Genomic DNA, 26,146 nt, shown 5'->3' with positions numbered 1-26,146 from the left:
AGTCAGACACTTGGAACAGTGCCTGCTGCATGCAGGTGCTTGCCCTCAACAAGCGGTTTGAACGGGCTGTCCTTTCAAGTCCGTGCAGAGATTTCAGGGGTGCTGCTGCCTGCATCTCTCAGCCGTTTGTGCCAGGACCTCACCCCCATTTACCAGCCTCACACAGAGGACCAGTCATTGTGCGTGTTTAAAGAGCAGTGTGTGAGCACCTCCTGGTTCCAGAAGACTCCTTCCTAGACATGTCCAGGGACACCCCCTGAGGGACTCATGCAAAGGTGAAATTGGATCATGTTCTAGAGATGGACTAACAGGCCAGCTCCCTTCCAGTTTTCCTAACCACAAAGTCTGAGTGTACAGGTAAATTGAGGTTTCCCAGAATCATGGCTCAAAGGAAGGAGGGCCTGACGTTTATTGACCACCATGGACCATCTTATTTAACGGTACAGACTAGGAGGCCACACCATTCCCAGGCAAGGAAATTAAAGCCGAAGAATGAGTGAACACCTTGCCCAAGGTCATACCATTAGTATGAAGATTCTAGCTTCGGTGTTTTGGCTTTGCCTTCTTTGTATGATACAGCCTTTTTCTTATTTTTAAAAATTTTTTAGGAAGGTCATTTAGGGAGTGGCTGAAGAAGATGTGAGTCATTGGCAAAAGGATGTCATTGTTACAAGAGGACTACAATGATTTAGGTGATAGAAGGAAATTTACTAGTCAAAGCAATCGCATTTTCAAAATCCACTCTGCGGCTTCTTCCTTTCCATCTTTGTGCTCCTGAATGTTTCAGTTGTCCAGCGTCCCAGCCTTGACCTTTCTTCTCACTCTGTTCACTTGCCCCATCCCTGTGAACACAGTTCCCACCCACGTGCCTGTGACTCCCAGTCCATGTCCTCTGTCCAGCCTCTGTCCGAGCACTGGGTTTCTCCGTTGTGCTCACTACGGCACAGAAGCCCCCAGCTCAGCAGGCACAGCGGTGAACTCATAGCCTCTCCTGAAAACCCTCCTGTGTTTCACTGCACTTGGGAAGAGCACCAACCACACAGCCCCTGGTTTGGAAGCCTGGGAATCACCTCGCATTCATAGCTGCCTCTCTTTGGACACGTACTGTTGGAGAGTCACTATGCTTTGCAGAGATTTTTGCATTTGTGCTTCAGAAGAAATGTCATTCCTAGGTATTAATATCTCCATTCCACTGCTGGCAAAAGTGGAAGGTCCGGGTGATTACAAACTAGCCCAGGGTACCCCAGGTTAGTGGTTCTTCCTGGCTTCCAAGCCTGTGCTCTTCAACACAAAGTAACACACACATGGTCCCTAGGACATATTTTATTTCCTAGAAAACGGAATCATAGGTACTCCAAAGGAAACATTTAGCAAGAAACTGGATTTCAGATTTTCCTTTCTTTTTAATTCAGAAGATCTATTAACTGGCCCCAGATTTCAAAGTGGCTGAAGAGGAGTGGTGGCCATCTTCTTTGGAAGGGGCACACTTGCTTCAGTTTGCCACACTCCCTGCCACTCCCTATTGTGTTACACATGGCCATTTTCCTCATCAACATTATTTATCTGACTCCTGGCATTTGAAGTTTTTTGTTTTCAAAATTCTTTTTTTAGTTGTAGATGGACACAATACCTTTCTTTTATTTTTTTATTTTTATGTGGTGCTAAGGATTGAACCCAGTGCCTCACCTGTGCTAGGCAAGTGCTCTACTGCTGAGCTACAACCCCAGCCCCTGCCCTTTGAAGATTTTTTAAAAATATTTTTTCAAGTGGATATTTAATTAATTAATTTATTTGTGGTACTGAGGATAGAACCCAGGGGCATTTACCACTGGGTTACATCTCCAGCCCTTTTTATTTTGAGAAAGGCTTCTGCCAAGTTGCTTAGGCTGGCCTTGAACTTGCAATCTTCCCGCCTCAGCCTCCCAAAATGCTGGGATCACAGATGTGCACCGCCTGGCCCGAGCATTTTACTTATTTATTTTTATTTTATTTTTTATTAAAATCTTTATTTTTACAGACTGCATTTTGATTCATTGTACCCAAATGGGGTACAACTTTTCATTTCCGTGGTTGTACATAATGCAGTCACACCATTCAAGCAATCATACATATACATACGGTGATACTGTTTCATTCTACTATCTTTCCGTTCCCTACCCTCTCCCTCCCCATTTTCTTCTACACCATCCGAAGTTCCTTCATTCTTCTCTTCCTCCTCCACACCCCCTTGCTATATATCGTCATCCACTTATAAGAGAAAACATTTGGCCTTTGGTGGTTTGGGTTTGGCCTATTTCACTTAGCATGATATTTTCCAACTTTGTCCAATTACCGGTTTTAACTGCTGTGACATTGTGTCCTGGGCTCTGTCCTGTCCTTCATTCCTCTGAAGTCCCACTGGTTCCTGAATTGACAGCATCACTCATAAAATCATTCTCCAATCTATTCCACATCCTTTATCCTGATGGCTACAAGTTGGTCCTCACAGCCTCTCACTCTAGTGAGCCGCTGGATTCCTGATTCCAGTCTCAACTCCTGTGATTCTGTCTCCACATTTCCTGTAACTAGGGATCTAAAAACTGGGAACAGATGATGTCCAGGAGCCTCTGAACGGAACGCAGCTCCCGAGTGTGACACAGGACCATCTGAGACTCCGTCTCTGCGTGGTGTTCACACTCCTTTTGGCCATATTGAAATCTTTACGGTGTTCTCCAAAGTCAGGACCCTTTATGTTTCCTTTCTCCCCATTTCTCTTTCTACTTGGAATATACTATGTGGATTATGCTATGGATTGCTGAGCATATCATCAGAATTCTAAAGTTCCTTTCTTTCCTCTATTTTGACTTGTTCAAAAAATTTCCTATTTCCTTTTTCTCCAAGACACAGCAGAAGTCCAGGATATGCATACGCATTGTAACAATGTCTTTGTCGGTTGTTGGGTTGCTTGTTTTCTGTGCGTGTAGCAGGGTAGCAATAAGAGCATGGGTTCTGTGTCCCAGCCCTGCCGTCTGAGCTGCCAAGACCCGAACAGTCTCCTTCGCAGTTCCGCCTGTTCAGTAGCTACTAATATTCTTCCTCCTGTTGTCAGTGAAGTTAACTGGCTTGACTCACACAGACTTAGAAACCCTGGCACCTAGCAGCCCCAGGAGGTGTTAGCTGCTGCGATTGTATCACCATCTCATTCATTCACTCACTCATTCAGCCTTGGTTGAGCAACTCTTCTAGGAATTTTGATACCCCAAATTTTAGAGCCCACAATGACTTTGTGGGCTCCTGCTTCCAGTCTCAGCCTCCACATTGCCTGTAATTAGGGAGAGGATCATTTCAGCCCGTTTTCCAGGGGAGGGAGTGGAAGACTGGAGATTAGAACATGCCGTGGCCACAGTCTGCTGGTGGATGGTAGAGGTGGAATTCATGCCCGGGAGCCCAAGCCTGGGTTCCCTGTGTCTGTGTGTGTCGCCTTTGTGGGGTGCGCTCAGCAGGGTGCCGCAGGCAAGGCGGCTTCCAACAGAGATTTCTCTCTCAGAGTTCTGAGGCTGCAAGTTTGGGAGGAAGGCGTTAGCAGGGCTGATTCTTGAGGCTCTTCTTGGCTTTGGGGGCCGACCTCTCGCTCTCGGTCACACGTCTTCCTCTGGGCGCCTGCACCTCTGGGGTCTCTGTGTGTTCTAATCTCTGCTGATGAAGTTGCCATCAGATTGGGTTAGAGCCCACCCTCGGTCACCTTTTGAAGGCTTTGTCTCTAAATTCTGAGGTATCAGGAGCAAGGGCTTCAAGATGTGTTTTGGAGGGGCACACCGCAGTCCATGATAGTACAACCCTGTGCTCAAACATCACAATGGGCTCCACCAAAGGCTGCATTGAGCTGTTGGATTCTAGAAGTTCTAAGTACTTTTTCATTTTTACTCTCCTAACTCAGGTATAAGCTTCTTGTTTCTGAATTTTCTCGTCTTCCATCCTCCATGCTGCCTCATCAACCAGGTGTTCAGCCACTTCAGTCTCAGAGCGTTTTCAAGGACCCGGGTCCTATGACCACGTCTCCTCCTTGGGTTTTCAGCCATAAGAATCCTGTCACCTTCTGTGACCATGAGTTCAGTTCCACTGCAGAAAAGAAATAACCTAAATATACTCTTGAGTTTGGTTTCTGCTTCTGGACATTAAGATTCACAATTTTGTTATTCACCTTGAGTGGTTGTTACAGATAAATTAGACCTAGCCTCCTTGGGTGTGGATTTTATTATTATTTCTTATAAAGAAATTAGGAGGATCACAAAGGTTTGCTTACTATATATATATATATATATATATATATACACACACACTTATTGTACACACATACGCATATATATTCTAAGTTACTAAAGATAAATAGACATGTATATATGATATATATTATCTTCTGATTAACATGTATCCATTCTACATATTAATGGGGCTCAATCTGATATTTCTACACATGAGGTGTACAGCACGCCCTGATGGAATCAAGGGCATTAGAATTTCCCTTGCCTTATGGTTTTCTTATGTTTCCTCTGAGCTCCCCTCTTTTAGATTTGCATAAAATATATAATAGGATATACTGAACTTTCATCATGTCACTGTTCTTGGGAACCTTAGAACTTCTTCCTTCTATCTAACTGGGACTTGATGGCTATTATCCAACCTCACTTTGTCCACCTTCCCACCTTCCCAGACCCTAGAAATCACTATTTAACACTCAAGTTGACCCTTGTTAGCTTCCACATGTGAGAGAGAACATGTGTTATTTGTCTTTTTGTCTTTCACTTAACATGATGTCCTCTATTTCTATCCATTTTGCTGCAGAGGACAGAGTTTTGCTCTGTGTGGCCAGTGTTCCACTGTGGATATAGACATTTCCTTCATCCGTTCATGCAGGGGTGGTCCCCAAGGCTACTGTGCATTCTAACTATTGTGAGTTGTGCTGCAGTAACCATGGGAGGGCAGGTATCTTTTTGGCTTACTGATTCCATTTCCTTTGGATGTATGCCCAGAACTGAGATTACTGGCCCAGATGGTAAGGTTTCTTATTTCTTGTTCAGTTTTTTGAGTTCCTTCTATGTTCTGGATGTTAATCCTATGTCAGATAAATAGTTGGCAAATATTTTCTCCCATTCCAAGATTGTCCCTTCACTGTTGTTTCCTCCATTGTACAGAAGCTTTTTAAAAAGTTTGATATAATCCCATTTATCTATTTTTACTTCAATTTTCTGTGGTTTGGGGTCACATCCAAAATATCATCACCTATACTGATGTCTTGAAGTGTTCCTTTGAGTAGTCTCATGGTTTCAGGTCTTAAATCCTGGTCTGTGTTCCACTGAGTGGACTTTTGTACAGGGAAGCAGGCAGAGGTCAAGTTGGAGCCTTCTGCATGTGGATGTCCAGTAGTCTTTGCTCTGCTTATTGAAGAGGCTGTCCCTTCTCCAATGTATGTTTTTGATAACTTGGTCGAGAGTCAGTTGGCTGTGGACGTGTGGGTTTATTTTGGGGTCTCTATTCTGTTCCATGGGTCTAGGTGGTTCTGTGGTGTCCCCTAAAGTCAGGTGATCTACTGACTCCTGCCCTGTTCTTCGGGTTCAAGATTGCTTTGGCTATTTGGGGTCTTTTGTGTTTCCATGTGAATTTTTTTTCCTTCTATGCAAAATGTCATTGGTACTTTGATGGGTGTTACATTGAATCTGTGAGTTGCTTTGGGGAGGATGGATATTTTAACAATATTAATTCTTCTAATCTAAGAATACAGGTGGTCTTCCTATATTTTTGGGTCGTCTTCAGTTTCCCTCATCAGGGTTTTACAATTTCCATGATGTAGCTCTTTTATGATCTGGGTTAAGTTTATTCTGAGGTATTTTATTATTTTTTATAGCTGCTATTGTGAATAGAATTGCTTTCTTGATTTCTTTCTCAGCAAGTTTGCTATTGATACGTAAAAATGCTACTGACTTTTGCATGTTGATTTTGTTTACTGCAACCTGACAGAATTGGTCAGTTCTAATAGCCTTTATGTAGAATTTTTTCCCCCTTTTGCTTATGTAATAAGATAAAATCTTAAGTTCTTATCCAATTGAATGTAAATTTTGGGTTGACTTGGTCATTTTTTCCCAAGACTTATTTTTTCATATTAAGAAGAAAAAAGGATTTAATTCCTTTTAGTGTTATTCTCAATTAGAAAATGGAACCTTTCATATTTTAAATAACTATGCTGCATTTTCTAGACACAGATAAGAATAGCTAATTTTATTTTGTTCTCAAATGAAGAGATTTGAGATATTGTCCTGTTTTGAAAATAGCATGTCAAATGGTGATGATACCATATAGTACTGTTGTGTGTTGATAAGCGTTCAAGTGTCTCCTTTTCAATCAGAGTTAAATGGAATATGTCTCAGAAGGAGAGAATCATATTTCACTCCAGGCTGCCAAGGGACTCTGGAGAATTCAAGTATTATTAAAACTGATTGTGTGGTACATTTTAAGTATTATTCCTAAAATATAAAGGCTACCATTAAATCTACCAAATGTTTAATAGCATTGTATTTAAATTTTTTTTCTATTTCCGTGTAAAGTCATATCAAGTTGAATATGCCAATTATGAATGGTGCTTCAGATAATTAAATCTGGCAGCTATTTTTGTTTGTTTTATATATTCACTATGTCCTTAACAATAACTATAAAAATTGTCAATTTTACTCAGGAGATCTGTGTGAAGATGAGTCAGTATAAACTTAATACAAATATACGTGAGCAAATTTATTTTTTCTTTCTAAAATTTAAATTACCTTCATTTAATTTTCAGATTACTCTTAAAGTATTAAAAGAAGCATGGGTTTTATCCAAAGCATCGTTCACTGCCCCTAGAAATACAGATGCACATATGTATGTATATGTTATGTTTACTGAGAGAAATACTGAGTCATGCACAGAGAAAACAAAATAAAGATTCTCTACACAATAACCAGATTTAAATTTTAAAAATGTAACCGCTTTCCATAATTTCACACATGTAAACTCTATGCATGTTAAGTGTGCAGTTTCCAAATCATAACCTCCTTCTCTGGCAGTGCATAATCCAGTGCTGTGCAGCCTTTGTCCAATTTAGAACGTTCACTTCACTCCCATGAATCCCTCCTGCCTGTCACCCTCAGTCCCTCTTCCCACCCCAGCCACAGCAGCCATCTGTCTGCTTTCTGCATGTCCAGGGTCCTTCTGGACATGACTTATAAAGGGGGTCATACACTTGGTGACCTTTGTGTCTGGCTCCTTCCCGGTCTCAGTGCCGTTGAGGTCCATTGCTGTTGTAGCCTGTGGGGTGCTGGTTACTTTTTTTTCTTTCTTTTTTTTTTTTTTTGTGGTGCTGGGGATTAAACCCAGGGCCTTGTGCTTGCAAGGCAAGCGCTCTACCAATTGAGCTATATCCCTAGCTCAGCTGGTTACTTTTTATTCCCTGAATTGCACTGCATCGTTTGGACATGCAGTACCATTTTTGTGGATCCCTTTCAATAGCCAACTTGTAAGTATGCATTGAAGAAACCAAACCAAGGTCAAAGGGATAAGAATGGGAGATTTTTTTTTTTATGGTTTGCTATTTTATATGGTTTAAATTTTTTAAATTCAGGATCGTGTCTTATCTGTCAAAGCAAAGTGAAGAACGTATATAAACAAGCCAGTAAAGCCTTCCATTGACCCAGGTCCTATCTTCCTTTAGATAATCACCATCAATTTATTTTAGCATTATTCTAGAACATACATGCACACATACATGCATGCATATAAATATACACATGCAAACATATGTATGTGCATCAAAGCAGTCATATGCTTTATATTTCAACAAAAAGAGAATCATGGAGCTTCGTAGTTTAACACAGTTACCAAAGCTAAGAAAAGCAAGAGGATCAATGAGTTAATACATTCACAATGATGAAAAGGTCAAATCTGAGGACTCCATTTATTAGTTGTTACGTGCAAACACGTTTTAATTTTTAAAGGCTCTCTGCGTTTTCTTGCAGGATACTTCGGATCTGCCTGCGAAGAAAAGGTGGACCCCTGCGCCTCGTCACCGTGCCAGAACAATGGCACCTGCTACGCAGACGGGGTGCACTTCACCTGCAGCTGTAGCCCAGGCTTCACGGGGCCCACCTGTGCCCAGCTCGTTGACTTCTGTGCCCTCAGCCCATGTGCCCATGGCACGTGCCGCAGCGTGGGCACCAGCTACAAATGTCTCTGTGACCCAGGTTGGTACCACCTGTAGACAGCACACCTCTTCTTTCCTCAATCTCAAGAGACTGGTTTTCTTTTGCATCTGAGTACATGTCGTCCCTCAGGTGTAAAGAGAAGTGAATTCTACTCAACTACAGCACACCTTGGACTTCACTCTTTTTTTTTTTTTTTTTTTTTTTTTTTTGCGGTGCTGGGGATCGAACCCAGGGCCTTGTGCTTGCCTTGCAAGCACTCTACCGACTGAGCTATCTCCCCAGCCCTGGACTTCACTCTTACAGGGCTTTAAAAATACCTCTTCCCCTTTACATGACCAATTCACATTCATTGCAGAAAACTTAGAAAATACACAAAAGCACAATGGAGAACGTTTAAAAAGTTTCATCTTCTAATAGGGCAATTATTTTTAATGATCAGCTATAGGTCATTCCAGAGCTTTTGGTGTTTGGCATATCTTTTACTGTTGTGTGCTTAAATGAACAGAATAGGTTTTTCTATTTTAGTGTGTGCATGAAAAGCACAATGTGATCCATTCAGAAATGTGCCATCTATTAAAATTCTTCCTCTGTGCACAGTCTGTTACCCTTCTGACTTCCTGCGTAAACATTCAGAAGCTTCATCATTTGTTTTACAATTGCCTTTTTCATTTGTAATCCCAATTTTTAATTATGGAAGTTTCAAGACCCAGAAATCAGACTGATTACTAGTTGCAATTTGTGTCTGCCCAACCTTCTGGTTTGGTCTGAAAAGAATTCGTGGATGGCCCTCTCTGCTTTCTCATTTCCATTCTGCCCACGTTCCCGTCCATGTATGAGCTAGCGCTTTAGAATGCTTCCCTGGACAAAAAGTCTTCACATGCACGCCCCTGACCAGGCCGCGTGGCTGGTTCTGCTTGACTCATCTCTGCCATGTACCCAGGGTGCCTCACCTGGAAACCCCTGGGGCTGAGTTTTCTTCTGAGTTCCAGCATCCCCCATGATGTTGCTTGTGTAGTTTTAGGCCACACATGGAAAATGACAGACGGCATATGCAATGGTGTCCGGTCAGATTACGTAGTCTCCTGCATCCGAGCTGCTGTAGCTTGTGCCAGGAACTGCTCTGACGTCCACACAATGACAGAATCGCCACTCCTCAGCATGTATCCCCATCTTTAAGGGACACATTACTGTATTAATTATCCCTGTGTGTGTCTCGCTTCCTTTAGGGGTGGGGGCAAGTGTGCTTTCTTTGAACAGCTTTTGGATCAACAAAAATGGTCCCAAGCCACCCCTGAGGGGACCTCTTTCTAGGTTCTCAGCTGGGTGAGTCACATCTCTGGTCCTTTCAGAGTCACATGTTTTGAAATGTCTCTGGAGGTCCAGTCACACACCTGTGGCCACACGCCCAGCGGGGAGCCGAGCCCAGATTGCACCCAGGTGCTCCGCATCGTATGGCCCCAGCGCCGGCCCAGCGCCTCCAGAGGGCACGCTCCCCTCACGAGTCGATGAAAGGAGGTGGTGGAAACGCAGCTGAGCATCTGAAGGGTTTGCAAAGCTTTTTTTCCACATAGATTCTTAATTCTCTGATTCGCTAAGCAATTGACATTTTGCCAAGTTCCTCTTTCCTCTCTGGTCTGAATTACAGAGGAGGGGCTGTTTAATCTGCTTGGTAACAGTGTTAGGATTCTCCAGAGAAACAGGAGGGGGAGAGAGAGAGAGATTTATTTTAAGTAACTGGCTCATGCAATTGTGGGGACTGGCAAGTCCAGAATCCGTAGGGGAAGCTGGCAGTCTGGAAACCCAGGAAGGTTTCTGCGTTGTGTGTTGGGGCTGTCTTCCTTCCTCCTTGAGAAATCTGTCTTTGTTCTTTAGGCCTTCAAGCGCCTGGATGGGGCCCACCTGCATATGGAGCGTCAGTTGTTCTACCAAAGTCTACTGGTTTAAATATTAGTGTTGTCTTAAAAAGCCTTCACAGCAACATCTGGACTAGTATGAGAGCAGATGCCTGGGTACCACAGTCTAGCTAGCCACGTTGACACAGGAAGTTCACTGCCCAGTAGCTTTTTGGGTTTCTCATAAATCTTGGAGGGAAGAAGTTTCTTGCGTTCTACTTATGACACGAGGGTGCTTTCCGGGTTCATGCCATCTTCTCCTGTCAGCGCCTTGGTGGGGAGGGGAGCTCACCTGCCTGAGGGCCCAGCGTTCATCCCTGTGGATCAGGGCACGTGTGCGGTGGGACTCTGACTGAGGACAGAGACTGTGTACGCCTGTGTCCTTCCCTGCGAGAAGCAGTGCACCAGGACAGTTCTGTGTTTGCAAACTAAACCGGCTGCAGTTGTGCTGGGTGAGAACCGAGCCTCAATCACGGCGTGACTCATGGCCCGCTGCTCCAGGCATGGTACCCACAATGTCATAACATGCGGGGTGACTCCCCGCAGCAGCAACTGGAAGTGAAATCTTTCTGTCAGGAACTTCCTCCATACTTCATTACCTGTCTCCTGAGAGTTCTGATTCCCTCTGTGACGCCCCACAAGAAAGAATCAACTATGACAAGGCCAGGAAACAACTTCAGTGACTTCCTCCCTTAGCCATTTACAAATTTCCCTTAGATTTCTTGTTACTTTATTTTTAAAACTTTAAATTGAGTGTAGTTGTTTAAGATAAATGGTGTTCCTCAATAATACCAAGTAGGAGTTTTTCAGTCTGGGCGAGGGGTTCCCCTGGCCCTAATAAAAACAAACAAACAAACAAACAAACAAACACAGCGTTGCTGAGTGTTTCTCTTTCCACCCTGGGAGAGGGAACTGAGAGTGGAGGAAAGATTGTGCCTGTGTGATCCCTGCTCACTGATAGTCATATCATATGTGATCATAGCAAATTTGCCACGTGTCTCTGGACCTGTTTCCTTCTCAGTTGGAAAGAAGAGGTTTGAGATCATTAAATGAGAGGCACGTAGCCCCTTTCCCGGCATGGAGTAGAAAAAGCTTTTCCTTCTCCTTTCTTTCCATGCATTGAGATTCCAGCAGCATTCTTCAAGCCAGAGTAGTAAAATAGCTTCTATTTAAGTTCCCTTTCCCTTCCCTCTGTTCTCTGCTAAAGCGTCATCCATGTCCATTTGGAGCGTTTAACTTGGAAATCGCCTGTGGCCTAGCAGTATCCCTAAGTAGCCCTGAAAAGCCTGGAGAGACAGGTATCCATTCCGCCAGATCTTCATCTGTCAGGCAGCCCTGGGGTCCTGTCAGGGCTCACTCATCACACTTGGGAGATAGAATTGCTTTCAGAGAGGATGCTTCCTCAGATTGTTAGTTGACTTTGTGTGACATAAAAAAAGGCATTTTAGCATCTGGCAAGAATTTACATTTTTAAAGGTGATCATGACAAATCTGTGAATGTGAAATTTCTCATCTTAATCTTTTGGAGCATGTAATTGCTTTACCACTAGTTTGCATAATAGAAGAATCTCATGAGAACGGGTGAAATTGGGCATCGAGCGGCAGAGCAGGGAGCCTGATCATCTTAATCGAGAGCAAACGGACCCCATTTCATAAATGGCAGCAGATTGAAATCACGTCATGTTGACAATTAGTTCCCATCTGAAAAAAATGCCACGTTGATGACTGCAAATCAAATTCTCCAGGTGCTTTATTTTCAAGCCTCATTTTTAGCTTATCAGACCAGGGATTTCTGATGGGGACTAATATTAAATAATCACGTGTCAGTTCTGAGTAAGCACCGGAATGCTATCTTCCAGTGATAGTATTGAGTGATAGACCATTCTCTAAAAAATTGCAGATCGAAATCTGAGGACTGGAGAGAGTGAGAGCTGGAGCTGCTGCCAACATTAGGTGGCAGAATTCTCCAGGGGCACGCCATTGTCCTTGCACATGGGCACCGTGGAGTTTCATGTGGCCTCAATGCAACGGTGGCATCTGGAGATGACCACTGGGAGGCTGAGCACTGTAGATGGCCAGTACAGGAGGCAGACTCTGTAGGAAGGGACTGGTTTGCTTGAGCTCACTGGACCTGGCCCCTGACTAATCCACCTCAGTCTTACAGATTGTGCCTTAACCATACTATTTAAAGTATTTAAGGTATTTAAGTATTGAAGATATAAAAAGGTATTTAAGGTATTCAAAGGTATTTAAGGGATAAAACATATGAATATACCAAATTTTATTTTCATAAATAATATCTTTGAAGCCCATCAAATCAACTGAAGCTGGACTCCCAGACCAGACCTGGGAGTTACTAACCACCATCCTTGCCAATTCTTCTCTATCAAAGGACTGATATTAAGGTACATCATCCAGATACATAATACACTGTAAAATAAAGGATGTTTAGGTTTCTTCTAAATGAAGTGACTTTTTTAATGGGTGTGTATAGGAATTTCAGATGCTGTTTTTTTCTGTTTGTTAGATTTGCCTTACCCATAGGTAGCGCCTCTGGTCTGTGTGGCCCATAGGACACAGCTGGTGTTTCTTCCAACATCAGCACTCTGACAATATCTTCTGGAAACACAGTTAAATACTCAATGGTCAGGATTTTAATAGCAATTGAGTAGCAATAAAGAAACTAGTATACCTACAAAGATCTGAGTACACTTAGCTTTATGATGAATGGCTAGATGCTTTTAGATTTTTTGATAAGTCCTGTGGACAACTTTCATCTGTGATTCACCAGGGAACTTGATCTGGCTCAAGAGGCTGAAGACAATCCCTGTATTAAACATGCTTTATGGGCTTCTGATCTGCATATCACCTTTGAGAGTTGTGGATTGTATAGAACATAGCATCTTTTCCCCCATACCCTTCCTTGTTTTATATGATGCCTACCTTCACCATAGGAAGTCCTATTTACCTAGCTATAGCAATTTCAAGGGAAGTTAGCCTTATTTTTGGTAATCTGTACTCTACCTAAGAAAAGTTTACATCTCTATGTGGATATCATGATAACTCTAAGAACTGAGAAAGAGAAGAGCAGCCACCAACACTGGAGCTCGGTGGACACTTACAGGTTCCCGTGAAGTTGTAGGGGCTGGCCTGATGTCCACAGCTGGTTCAGGGCATCTCCTGTGGAACAAAAGGACATAGACAACCTCATAGGTCACCAACATTGGACATAATCACTCAGAGATCATGACAAAGTGGGACAATACAAGGCCACTTCATAATTTTGTCTAAGACAAAAAAAAAAAAAGATCACCAGATCACCATGTAACCCATAAATTCCAGACATTTCTTTTTCTGTGTCCAGTGAATTGACAGCTATTTCTTTACCAACTACAGCGCTAGCCTCGCTCTAGCCTTCCTTCTCTATAGATTGAGACTTATGGAGATATCGAAGCATAGAACTGCTCCTGCTTCCACTTTGGTGTGAATCCTCCCTAAATCAATCCCCCAAATGGAGTTCAAATCCTGTAATAAATCCTATCTAACGCTTACCGAGATACTCCATGGGATTCCTCATTGTGCCATTCAACTTGATCAACTCCAGCTATGTCCCTGGTAGCCTTTCATTGGAGGGCATGGACAAAACTTAATTGATTAAAGTGCTCCAATTACTGAGGTTGGCAATTGATGGAATTTCCATAGTGACTTCAGTTTGATGGAAGTTTCTAATGAATTGAGATCCAGCTGGCTGAAGGATAAGATGCATTAAATGCTGTTATGAGTAGTAAGTCTGAAATGCTCATTAGGGCAAATTGAGGAGCAGTGTAGCTGCTAAGGAGTTTGGACAATGAACACTTGGAGGAATTTTTTTTCAGAGGGTGTGTGTGAAGTGATATGTGTTTTAGATTATTCTTATGGTTTTTGGCTTATTACACAGTCAAGAAGCGTATAGAAGACAGGAACTTCTGGCAAGTGGGGGTAAAGACTTGAACTTGCGTAGTGGAACAGAAAGGATGGTTCAGATACTCATTTGCGGAAGGGATCCTAGGAGTTTAGTTGTGAGTAGGAAACATTCGTGAGAAAGGAGTCAGTGGACCCCCGAGGCTTTATCTTGGATGACTCAGAACTGGAAATGTGCAAAAGGATCCTCTTAGAGTCGGGTACAGCAGGCCAGGCGAGGCGGGTGCTCTCTAGTACATAGTCGGGGCTAGGGCTTGGGGATGAGGTGAGGCCAGGGAAACCAGAATGGGCTCCTGTGGTCTAGGTGCTGGAAAAAGTCATGGCGGTTGTTAAGAGACATGAAGGTGAGAAAACCCACACAGATGTAGTCACCTGATCCTTGGCAAAGGTGCTGAAAACATACACTAGAGGAAAAGCAGCCTTTCTAACAAATGGTGCTGAGAAAACTCAATATTCATATGTAGAAGAATGAAAATAGATCCCTATGTTTCACCCTGCCCAAAAATCAGCTCAAAATGAATCAAAGACCTAGTAATTAGACCAGGAAGTATGCTATTTCTAGAAGAAAAGGTAGGGTCAACACTCCAGCATATAGGAACAGATAATGACTTTCTCAATAAGATTCCCTAAAACTCAGGGACTAATGACAAAAATTAACAAATGGGATTGTATCAAACTGAAGAGCTTCCACAGAGGCAAAGGAAACAAGACTGTGAAGAGAGAACCTACACAATGGGAGAAAGATTTTGCTACCTACTCTTCTAACAGAGGATTAATATCCAGAATATATAAAAAAACTCACAGAACTTCACATCAAAAAAATCCCCAAATTAATAAATGGTCAAATAAACAGAAACTTCTCAAAAGAAGAAATACAAATGACTAACAAATATACAACAAAACAAAACAAAAGTCAACATCTTTAGCAATCAGGGAAATAAGAATTAAACAGCACTAAGATTTCATTTCCCTCTAGTCAGAATGACAACCATCAAGAATACAAACAATAATAAATACTGAAGAGGACGTGGAGGAAAAGGAACACTTTTACACTGTTGGTGGGACAATCACCTATGGAAATCAGTATGCAGATTCCTCAAAAGTCTAGGAATGAAGCCACCATATGACCCAGCTATATCATTCCTCAGTATGTATCCTAAAAAATTAAAATCAGCATACCATAGTGATATACGCATGCCCGTGTTTATAGCAGCACAGTTCACAATAGCCAAACTATGGAAACAGCCTACATGCTTATCAATGGATGAATGGATAAAGAAAATTTAGTGTATATATATATACACAATGGCATTTTATTCATCCATAAAGAATTAAATTATATCATTTACCAAAAAATAGATGGAACTTGAGAACATCATATTAATTGAAATAAGCCAAACTCAGAAAGTCAAGGATCATATGTTTTCTCTTCGAAGTAGAAGCTAAAGAGAAAAAAGGAAAAGAAAGGAAGGGGTAGGGGGAGTCTCATGAAAAATCAAAGGGAGAACAGTAGAGAAAGAGGACCAGGAAGAGGGAGAAGGGAAATGCTGGAGAATGATACTGGCCAAGACATTTTGTTATATTGTGTACGTGTACAAATACTTAACAACGAATTCCACCATTATGTACAATTATAATGCACCAATAAAATATGGAAAAAAGATAGCTGAAGGTGAGAGTATAAGAGAAAGGGGGAAATTGGGGGGAGTGCTAAAGAACTCTTGCAGCAGAAGAAGAGGTGGTGTGGGAGGGTCGCTGAGAGAGGGGAGGGCAGGCATGGGCACCAGTGTGGCAGGGGAGAGGGCGGGAAGGTACTTCCCACGTGTGAGCGCTGAGTCAGGCTCCTCTAGATGGTCTGACACTGAGGTACCTGTCACACAGGTGCTTCAAAACTGCCATTACAGTCATTAGCATTTGTGATCTTTGACTTCCTTAGGCTAGCGACCTGAGGGATTCACACAAGGACACTGGTAAGGCGTGAAGGGCGACTACTTGGTAGAGCGTATGGGATTTCTATGAGATTTCTTGTGTTAACAATCTACTCAAAGGCTGCTTTTTAACCTCAGTGGGATGGCTAATCCATATGTATGAAAGTGTTAATGAACTGGCCCTTACTTATAAGGGATTCTGCCCTCACTGCTCCCTAGCTGCCCCTCAAAGTTCAAATCATTCACAACTCACTCTTGGCTGAACTCATATTGAAAAGACGTGAGATCTACCTGCCAAAAATAGGAGTTAACATTGCCTGTGAGGACAGCAGAAATCATCTTACATCATCTTACCTGGCACAGAAGTTGGAAATGGCAGCTGATGACAGGTGATGTTGCTAACCAGTGCTTGTCCGAGGACAGCTCTATTTGAGGCACTGCCAACATGTAATTTCAGGAAATTCTCATCAAGCCTGTGGTCCTGGTGGTCAGATGGGGACTTGTCTAAACTGTTTTGTAACTAAGATATTAACTCTTCTCTCCCTCTGTGGTTGGAAGTTATTATTATCCAATCACTAATGCTTTGTGACTGTTGGAGTGTCTGAGTATCTGGGAATTTAGAAGTGAGACCCTTCTTGCTCTTCCTCTGGTGTGATGGACAGGACCTGGTTCTTAGGTGAGAAGAGCCTAGTCAGAGCTCCAGCTCACCTCTGAACAGCTGTGCAGCTGGCCTCTGGTGGCTACTTTCCTCTCCTGTAAAATGGGGATAAACATGAACATCAAAGCAGATGTTATCTACTTTGAAATCTATGAACCGATGGAAGGCTAATGCAAATACTAGATATTCCTTTTCCTGGGAAAGACCACTGAGGAAATTACTAAATCTGTGCTCTAATTATCTTCATATGAATTTCCAGGTTAGCACTGGGTGAGAGGTGGGATCCATTTTCATGGCCATCGTGGGCATTCCTGAAAAGTTGGCACACATGTAGCTTCATAAAGGATGAGGGAATTGCTTGCTGCCTTGATCACAGTTCCTGGTGACTCTAGTAATAAATAATTAAGGGACAGGTGCCAGGCAAGGCTCCTCAACTAGACTGGTTTCTTGAAGACCAGAGTCCTCACTAAGTGGGAAGTGTGGTCATTGTCATTCTTTGCCCATGACTTAGAGCCAGATTCCACCCAGGCAGTCAGGATCCAGAATCTCTGTTGCCTTTGAACTATAGCTAGGAAATGGGGTCATACTGTGACCATCACTCTCCAAGTGTAATAAATGACTGAAAAATGAAGATTTTAATCATATTTACCAAGTGCTAGTTGTCTTAATAGCCAGTTCAAATTAACACATTGAGATTCATCAGCCACAATGATTCCACTCTGTTGACCTGGGGAGTGAACTTCTCCAGGCTGGCTTTGCCTGCAGTAGCTCCCTCCCTGAGAACTCACCACATCTAGGCTCTGTGCCAAACACTGACACATCTTTTTTCTTACTTGCTCCTTAGGGCTTGAGATGCAGCTCAGTGGTAGAGCTTTTGCCTAGCATGTGTGAGGACCTGGGTTCAATCTCCCCCCACATAGGCAATAAAAGCCACTCTTGGTCACTCCCAGGTTATAGTATCCCTGTCCTTTCATTTAAGGATAGGGAAGCTAGAGCATTGAGAACTCAAACAGCAGGAGACGGAAGTGACAGAGGACCAGTTTTAACCTAGGTTTGCCTGACATTCAATCTCTGCTCTTGACCCATAGCCTGGACTTCTGAAAGCCTAATGGTGGCCTCCCAAGTTAGGTGTGACCCTGGCCTCTCACTTGTGATTGGATCAGTCATGAGAACAACCTTTCAGACTTGCCTATCTCAGTAGTGCTCCTGAGCATGGGATACCAGCTGGAGAGGCAGCCTTGTCATTGAGTATTTTAGTCAGCTTCTTCACTGTTGTGACTAAAAGGACCCAACCAGAACAACTGTAGGGGAGGAAAAGTTTACTTGGGGGTTCATGGTTTCAGAGGTCTTAGCAGACTCCATTCATTCCTTGGGGTTCAAGGTAAGGCTGAACATCATGGTGAAAGAGAGTGGCAGAGAGAAGCAACTCATATGATGATCAGAAGGCAGAGAGAGAGAGAAATCTCCACTTGCCAAGTACAAATATGTGCCCCAAAGCCATGCCCCACCCCCTTCAGTGCACACCACCCCTTCAGTTACCACTCAATCCCATCAAGGTAATTAATTCACTGATTGCGTTAAGGCTGTTATAACCCAATAATTTCTCTGAATCTTCTTGCATTGCCTAACATGAGCTTTTGGGGGACACCACACCTAAACCATAACATTCCACCCCCGGCCCCCAAAAGCTCACACTCATCTGACAATGCAAAATACAGTTAGTCCATTTCCAAGAGTCCCCACAGTCTCAACAGTTCTGAGACTGCCCAGAGTTCAAGGCCAAAGTTGCCTCTGAGGCTCAAGGCAATCTCACATTGGGAGCCCCTATAAAATTAAAAGGAATGTACAAGTATTCTTTATATAGTAGTACAGAGTAAACATTTCCATTCAGAAAAATAGGGGCATAGAAAGAAGGGATAGGACAAAGCAAGACTGAAATCCAGCTGGGCAAACAAGTTCTGTAGTTCTGTGTCTGTCATTTGGGGCACAAGGCCTAGTGATGTTCTCTCCAAGGGGCTTGTGTAGATCCTCCTCTGTGGCCTTGTTGGTTGCAGCCCAAGTGACCTTTCTGTTGGCTTGTCTCTGCTCTATTCCTGCCGCTTTCCTAGGCCGATGTCCCATGTTATTGGCATTTCTTAATTTCGGGGGTCTCCACTGCAGCTTTGGCATCCTCCTCACATCTGCACACTTTGACTTCTCAGGGCATGCCCTCAGGGACAATGGCCCTTCTGCACTTTGCCTGCCCTCCCAGGCCTTCCTTTGATATCTTGGTGGAAGCCTCCATGGCCCCCTAACTCCAGCATCCTGCATTCCTTCAGAACCAGCACCACATGGGTGATGCCAAGGTCTGCTGCCATATGGAGCAGTAGCCAAACCTCGGGGGACCTTGCTGCAACAATCTCTGAGTGCCTGGGGTGGCTGAGCATGTTCAAAACACTTCCTAGGCCCTCTTATGCAAGAAGGGTGCCCTGCTGGTCTCTTCTTAAGAGATTTTTTACTTTTATTTCTTTGAGTCTGAGATGGGTGCCATTTTTCTTATTGTTTCTGGGCAAAATCTTTAGCATTTCTTCCGTGGTGGTAAAGTCTTTAACAACTGCAATTTCCTTAGCCCCAGTTTAACTCCTTCCTTTCAAGTCCAAGTTTTTCAAATATTTCTGCTGTTTTCTGCTCCTGAATATCACAATAAATGTGACTAACAGCCACTAGCAATACTCATGCCACTGCCTGAATGCTATGCTGCCTAGAAACTTCTGCCAGATTAAGAAGTCCATCACTTTTAAAATCAGTCTCACAGAAAATCTCAGGACATGGGCAAAATACAGACAACTTCTTAGCCAGAACACAACAGGAGTGGCCTCTAGCCTAATTGCCACTAGTGTCCTCCTTTTCCTCTAAACCCTCTTGAGCCCTGTCTTCACTGTCCACAGTCCTATTGACATTCCAGTCTTCTGAACTCCCACCAGAATTGGCCATTAAGCTCTACTTGCAACAACCTAAAGCATTTCCAGCATGCACTGTTGAGCATCTCAAAATTCCTCCCACCAATTCCAAAAAGCTCCAAAAGCTTCTGAACCACATGGTCAGGTTAGTCACAGCAACAACCCCACTTCTCAGTACCAATTTCTGTTTTAATCAGCTGTTTTGACACTGTGACTAAAAGGTCTGACCAGAACAACTGTAGAGGAGGAAAGGTTTATTTGAGGGTTCATGGTTTCAGAGGTCTCAGTCCATTGACAGCTGGCTTTATTCCTCAGGTCTCCAGGTAAGGCAGAACAGCATGGTGGAAAAATGTGGCAGAGGGAAGCAGCTCATATGATGATCAGAAAGCAGAGGGACAGAAAGAGCTCCACTTGCCAGATACAAATATATACCCCAAAGTCATACCCCCAATGCCCTACCTCCTCCAGCCACACCCCACCTGCCTTTAGTTATCACTCGATTAATCCCATCATGCGATTAATTCACTGATTGTGTTAAGGCTCTCATATCCTCATCATTTCTCTGAACCTTCTTGCACTGTCTCACATGTGAGCTTTTGGGGACACCACATCAAAACCATAGCAGTGAGTGACTTGTGACCAGTAGAAGCTTCTCAGTTGCTGGCACAGAGGAGCGTAGCACTAACACCGAAGGGAATGGTACAGCTTGTGAGTAGGTATACCCCTTCTGTCTTTGCCTCACCCTTAGATCCAGCAATCTGCTGCTTTGAAATTGTTGCCAAGGGCTACCTGCTCCAGAAGCTTATGATTGCATTCGACCTGGACACACTTAAGAAAGTACTCTTCCTGTGACTCAGAGGAGAAAGGCAGACCCAGCCACATGAAGGTGAATTGCCCTTCAGGTTGGGTAGTTTCTCTCGGTTGGCACTTCTTTCTTCTGGGATCCCAAGTACCTGCTAGCAATTTTTCTTGCCCCAGAATCCCTCAAAGCCTCTTGCCCTGATGGCTGTATCCCAGGGACTCCTTTGCTCTTGTTTCTTTTCACCTGGCCCTGGAAATATCATAGTCCAAAATGTTCTTTCCTCCTCATTTTTGTTATTTTTAGTTCTCTGCCTTCAGGTGGTCTGATGTCATGCATTCCTTCCCAGGAGGCTGGCTCAGTGTCAGAATCCACTGGGCCTCAGACCTTGGGGACTGGAAACCTGTAACAGTGTGCCCTCTTAGGTGATGTCTGAGATATATCGTGACTGACAGTAGACTGCACCCTAACTCCAATTAGACAACCAGTAAGGTTTGTCTGCAAGTCCTATTTTTTTTTTTTCTGGGCTTCTTGCCTTTAATATGCTTTTAAATTCTTCAGAGATTTGGATTTGTATAAAAACCTGGGGACAGTGTTTCACAATTTTTCCATTGGTCACGCCCATTGATTTGCTGTTTGAAAGCACACTTTAAAAGTTGTTGTATTCACTGAGTGCTTTTATGTACTTGCTTCAGTTTTCATGAAGATCCAGAGTTCTCAGGTTTGCTGGAAGCAGACTGAAACGGGACTTCTTTTTGTGTCAATCCTAACATTTGTCAGTGCAGATCAGATATTGATTTTACTGAACGGCATGTTTTCTTCATCTCACTCAAGTGCTTCCCTCACACAATGCCACAATTCTCTATTTAGAAGCCCATTTGACTTTTTAGGGGTTGCCTCCAAAGATCCTTAGCTGGTTGGACTGAAGTATTTTATTTTCTTTTGTTTGTTTATTGTTTGTTTTTGTGGTACTTGGTCCTAGAGATTGAACCCAGGGGCGCTTTACCACTGAGCTTCGTTCTCAGTTTTTTATTATTATTATTTTTGAGACAGAGTCTCCTTAGATTACCAAGGGTCTCACTAAGTTGCTAAGGCTGGTTTTGAACTTGTGATCCTCCTGCCCCAGTCTTCCAAGTTGCTAGGATAACAAGCATATGCCACCATGCCCAACTTGGACTGAAGTCTTGGCAACATGTTGATGATTATCAGGATTGTGTTTCAGCTTCCTCTACCTGATGTTTTTTAGGCAGGGATCAAAAGCTATTATAAAGTGAAGGTCCCAGGACTTACTCATTAGTCAACTATTGCTTTAGGTTGGGTAAACCCATCTGAAAGAAGATTTGGACCAAAAATTATGTGATGCCTGGTGCCACGATTTTGGGAAAACTCTCCTTTATCAAATACTCCCTAAAATACCTTTCCTGCCAGTTCTCTGATACCTAAAAGTTGACTTATGTGGTTTTATTATGTTAAGCCAGGCATCGTCCTTCGTAATAAAACCTTTGTATCAGTTAGTTAATGCTACATAACAAAAGACTGCAAAAGTTGGTGGCTTAAGACAATCACTTATTGTCTATTTTTCTATTGGCTGACAGTTTGTGCAAGGCTTGGTGAGGATGTCTCTTCCCTGTACCATATGATATTAGGTGTTAGTATCATGGTGCTGGTGGTTACTTGGAGTGATGGGCCAACAGGGCCACATGTCTCTCACCTCCCGGCAGACCAGTCTCAGCTTCTTTACTTCACAGCTGGGTTCCCACAGGAGAAACAGAGGACCTGCAACCTGTTCTTCAAGGCTTAGCTTCTGATGTTTGCTAATGTTCCTTTGACCTAAGTCCCAGGGCCTAAGTCACAGAGACTCTATTTCTCCCTCCCCTTTCCCCCTCTCTTCCTTCCTTCCTTTGGCACTGGGGATTGAACCCAGGAGTAGTCTCCCATTGATCCACACCCCAGCCCTTTTAAAATTGTATTCTGCGATAGGGTCTCACTAGGTTGCCCAGGCTGGCCTTGGATTTTTGATCCTCCTGCTTCAGGCTCCTGAGTAGTTGGGATGACATGTGTGTACTGCTGTGCCCCACAATAGACTGTATTTCTTGATGGCAGAAGCTACAAAGAATTTTTTTTTTCTTGTGCAACCTACTACAACTTTAAACCAAAATATATGAAGAATGTAATATATGTATGTGTGTGTCATATGTATTTTTTTCTTACATAGAGAAAGAGTACTTTGTGTGTGTGATATATAGAAATACTGTGTCTGTGTGATATATAGAAATACTGTGTGTGTGTGTGTGTGTGTGTGTGTGTGTGATATTCTCTATGTAAGAAAAAAATTGAGGAGAAAGGGAATCGAAAACAAGACCATTGTGTAGTCTGCCTGCTTGAAAAGAAGAGGTTCCATCGAGCTTGCCTACTCATAAGGGAAGGAGAAGGGATGCCTGGGAGACAAATTCTTTTTCTTACTTTCTTGTTCTGTGTAGATTGCACTTGGTCCCTAGCTTTATTTCAAAGAAGTTTCATTTTCTACTTAGATTATCAATGCTCATATTCTCCTAATATCTTAAGTTACCAGGTAAAGATGTAGTTTGGTTTTCCACTGCTTTATAATTTCTTAAATGAACAGATGCTTCCTTTTGCAACTTTAATTGAATATAGGCAATTAGAATGGAATTCAGGAATACTCAAATCATTCAGCTGTGACTCCAGTTTCTTTACATTTTGAGATTTTCATAGTCACAACGCTTTGTTTTCTATCACACAAAAACTCTCTATCACAAACTTTTTTCTCCTGTAGAAGCTGTGTATTTATGGGGTCTGACAGTACAGCTTTGACAGATCACGTTTCCCTTCTTGTTTTATAAAAATGATCACCCCTAATTGTCACTTTCTGATGATATTCCTTTTGGCAAAAAAATGTTCCCATTGGTGAAGGAAATTGGATGCCCGCTAATCTGAATTTGGACTTGTTCCTCCTCATCCTGTTAGGTATATATGATTCCTGGGCTCCACCTGCAGAGTTTCTGACTCAGTAGGTCTCAAGTGAGGCCTGAGAATGTACGTTCTCAAGTTCCCAGGTAAAGTGGACGCATGCTGGTCTGAGGACCATGCTGGGAGAACCCCCGGTACAGTTCAACGAATGCAGACATGTAAGAGAGTTACAGGTTAGCATCCCTTATCCTAAATGCTTGGGACAAAGCATTTTGGATTTCTGGGATATTGGGAATATTTGCAGAATCATGAGGAGATATCTTAGAAATGGGACCCAAGTCTAAACATGAATTCACTTATGTTTCATATATACCTTCTACACATACTGAAGATAATTTTATACCATGTTTTTGATAATTTAGTGTGCTTCCTCTGCAACCCTTCACATGAGGTCACGTGTGAACTCTTCCATGGGTTTACCATGTTGATTCTCAAAATGTTTCAGATATTGGATCATTTCAGACTTCGGATCTTAGAAGTAGGGCTCTTCAACCTGCCTATTAATAACTGAATAAATGGCAGATGAAAATGAAATTTAACCAGTTGTGAGACACATTAAAAGGAATTAAACATTTCAAAAACTTTCCTGTATTTTAATCCTTATATTTCTCTTTGCTAACATGCATATTTGCATGAAAACAGTCATCTAGGTTTCATTTCCTCTCCAAGGTGCTTACTAGAACCTTAATCTTTTATTTGAGCCCCCACCCCACATTGGGTTGCCTGCTGGGTCCTGCATGCCCCCGCTGCCTCCCCAGTGAGGAACCTCTGGCCTGTGAGGGGTGAAGGCTGCCTTTTCTTTCTAAATCTCTTGTCATCCTCCTAAACTCAACTTGAACCACGCCTTAGTGCAGCATTTCAAATCGAGCATCTGGCCTCATGTTTGTGCTTTAATCTTGGCTCTTTAATCATGGAGTCATAAGCATTTGCATTTAAAGATCATTTTATAGAGTCCACGGGAAAAATAGGCCACTTTATGATGAATAACTTCAACTGTCAACACCACAGATTTAGAGGACATGTTGGTGAATCTGTTTGTAGACTGCAAAGGAGTGTTTGAATGTTAAGTTTTGTTCCTAAAGGGAATAGTGTTTCTTCTTTAGATAAAATTTGGTGGATTGACCTTTGCATCTCCTTGTTTTACAGGAGACATTTTTATATTGTACCTCTGTAGTTAAATTCTTTTTATTTATTTATTTTTTACAGACTGCATTTTGATTCATTGTACACAAATGGGGTCCATTATTTCATTTCTATGATTGTGCACCATGTAGATTCACACCATTTGTGTAATCATACATGTACAAAGGATAGGGTAATGATGTTAAATTCTTGAGAAACATTTCCCCCCTCTGTTTAGCTGGCATAGATTGTAGGTAGAATCTACCCTCTAGTGGCCAAAAGCAACATGGAAAAATAAGACCTTAGAAGGCTAAAGAATGAGAAGGAGATTGGTGTTTTTCCCCAAGTGATTTGTTTTTAACCTAGTTCTAAAGGCATTTAGAAGATCATCAGAAATGTTTAGATCAGCATAGTTAGAAAATTCCCAAGATGATGGTCAAGTTTAGGGTCAGGAGCCTGATGGAGACACACAGGTGCTTCTGTTAAGGCAGGGTCACTGTGGAGTGCACTTTACCGGCATCATCTACAATATATTCTTTCATTAGATTTTAATTATCTTTTGAAGGAGGATGCTATTTGTAAGTGTGGAGAGCAGAATAATGGTGGTTTGCTTTTCTACCATGCCTTTAAGAAATTTTTCTTTCAAATGAATTAATTATGATTTGTACTCTTGGTAAATTTAGAGAAACTTCTGGATTTTTAACATCTTTCTTTTCTACACATTAAAAGGTGCAAGTCTTCTTTTAAAACACATTGTCTTTATTAGAAGTCTATCTTATTATGATGACTGTTCCTTGTGTTTAAGATGTCTTCTTTAATAAGAATGATCTTTTCCCTTTAGGGAATTACCTTTATCCTCATTCCCTAAAGAAATTCCATAATAAAGTCAAGCTTTTTTCTGATATTACCTGTTCTTTTACTCTCCAGTCAGGTATTAGACATAGAACATTGTTATCATTTTCCTCATTATGAGCGACACTATTTGGAGTTGCGATACTACAATCAAAATATCCATAAAGCATGGATGATATTATCCCTTTGTATCATGCAAATGGTGTATTCCCATTGGAGAAATCATAAATATGAATATGTATATTTAAATCTATAACATAATTCCTTAATCAAACCACTGTCAATTTTGGAAAATATTTTCCCAGGCATTTTTATGTCTATTTGTACACAACAGAAATCTTTTTAATTTATGAATTCAGAGGTTATTCTGCCCTATGATTTCATTTTCTTTGCAAATTCAATTGATTCAATTTGATCAAGTGTCTTCTATGTTCACCAATCTGTGTGCTCAGAAAATGAGAGGAGAATGGATTGTTGTTGGGGAGAAAATATTGAGCCGTGAGTTAAAATTTTACTGCTACGCAGGAAACTGGATCCAGCCCTGAGGTTTGTCTCAGTGGTGGGAAGGGAAATGGGTAGGTTTTTAAAAAGTCAAAGACAACCAGAATGGTTTGTATTAGAAAAATCCAGGTCTTTCAGCTACGGATCAGTGAAATCTGGGCTAGTCAGCCAGGCACAGTGGCAGTGAGGAGCCAGAGCCTTTTGTGTGCTCTCTGCTGCCCAGGAGACACCGTGACTCGGGGATGGCGTGTCAGCATCCGGCTCAATGCCTTTGTCACATGTGGTGGGCACTTACTTCGG

At 42.3% G+C, this 26,146-nt stretch overlaps 1 protein-coding gene across 1 annotated transcript in view; it reads left to right on the top strand.

Moving 5' to 3' along the window:
• Dner (delta/notch like EGF repeat containing) overlaps positions 1–26,146 on the top strand; it is a 301,332-nt gene that overhangs the window by 227,283 nt on the left and 47,903 nt on the right. Inside the window, exon 8 of the mRNA XM_047547772.1 lies at positions 8,022–8,246. Coding sequence (XP_047403728.1) covers positions 8,022–8,246 — 225 coding nt within the window. The remainder of the gene's footprint in view (positions 1–8,021; positions 8,247–26,146) is intronic.

The sequence above is a fragment of the Sciurus carolinensis genome, chromosome 3 (assembly GCF_902686445.1).
Source record: "Sciurus carolinensis chromosome 3, mSciCar1.2, whole genome shotgun sequence".
In the NCBI taxonomy this organism is placed as follows: Eukaryota; Metazoa; Chordata; class Mammalia; order Rodentia; family Sciuridae; genus Sciurus; species Sciurus carolinensis.
Note: the sequence above shows the minus strand (reverse complement) of the source record. Positions and strands in the feature narration are given on the sequence as shown.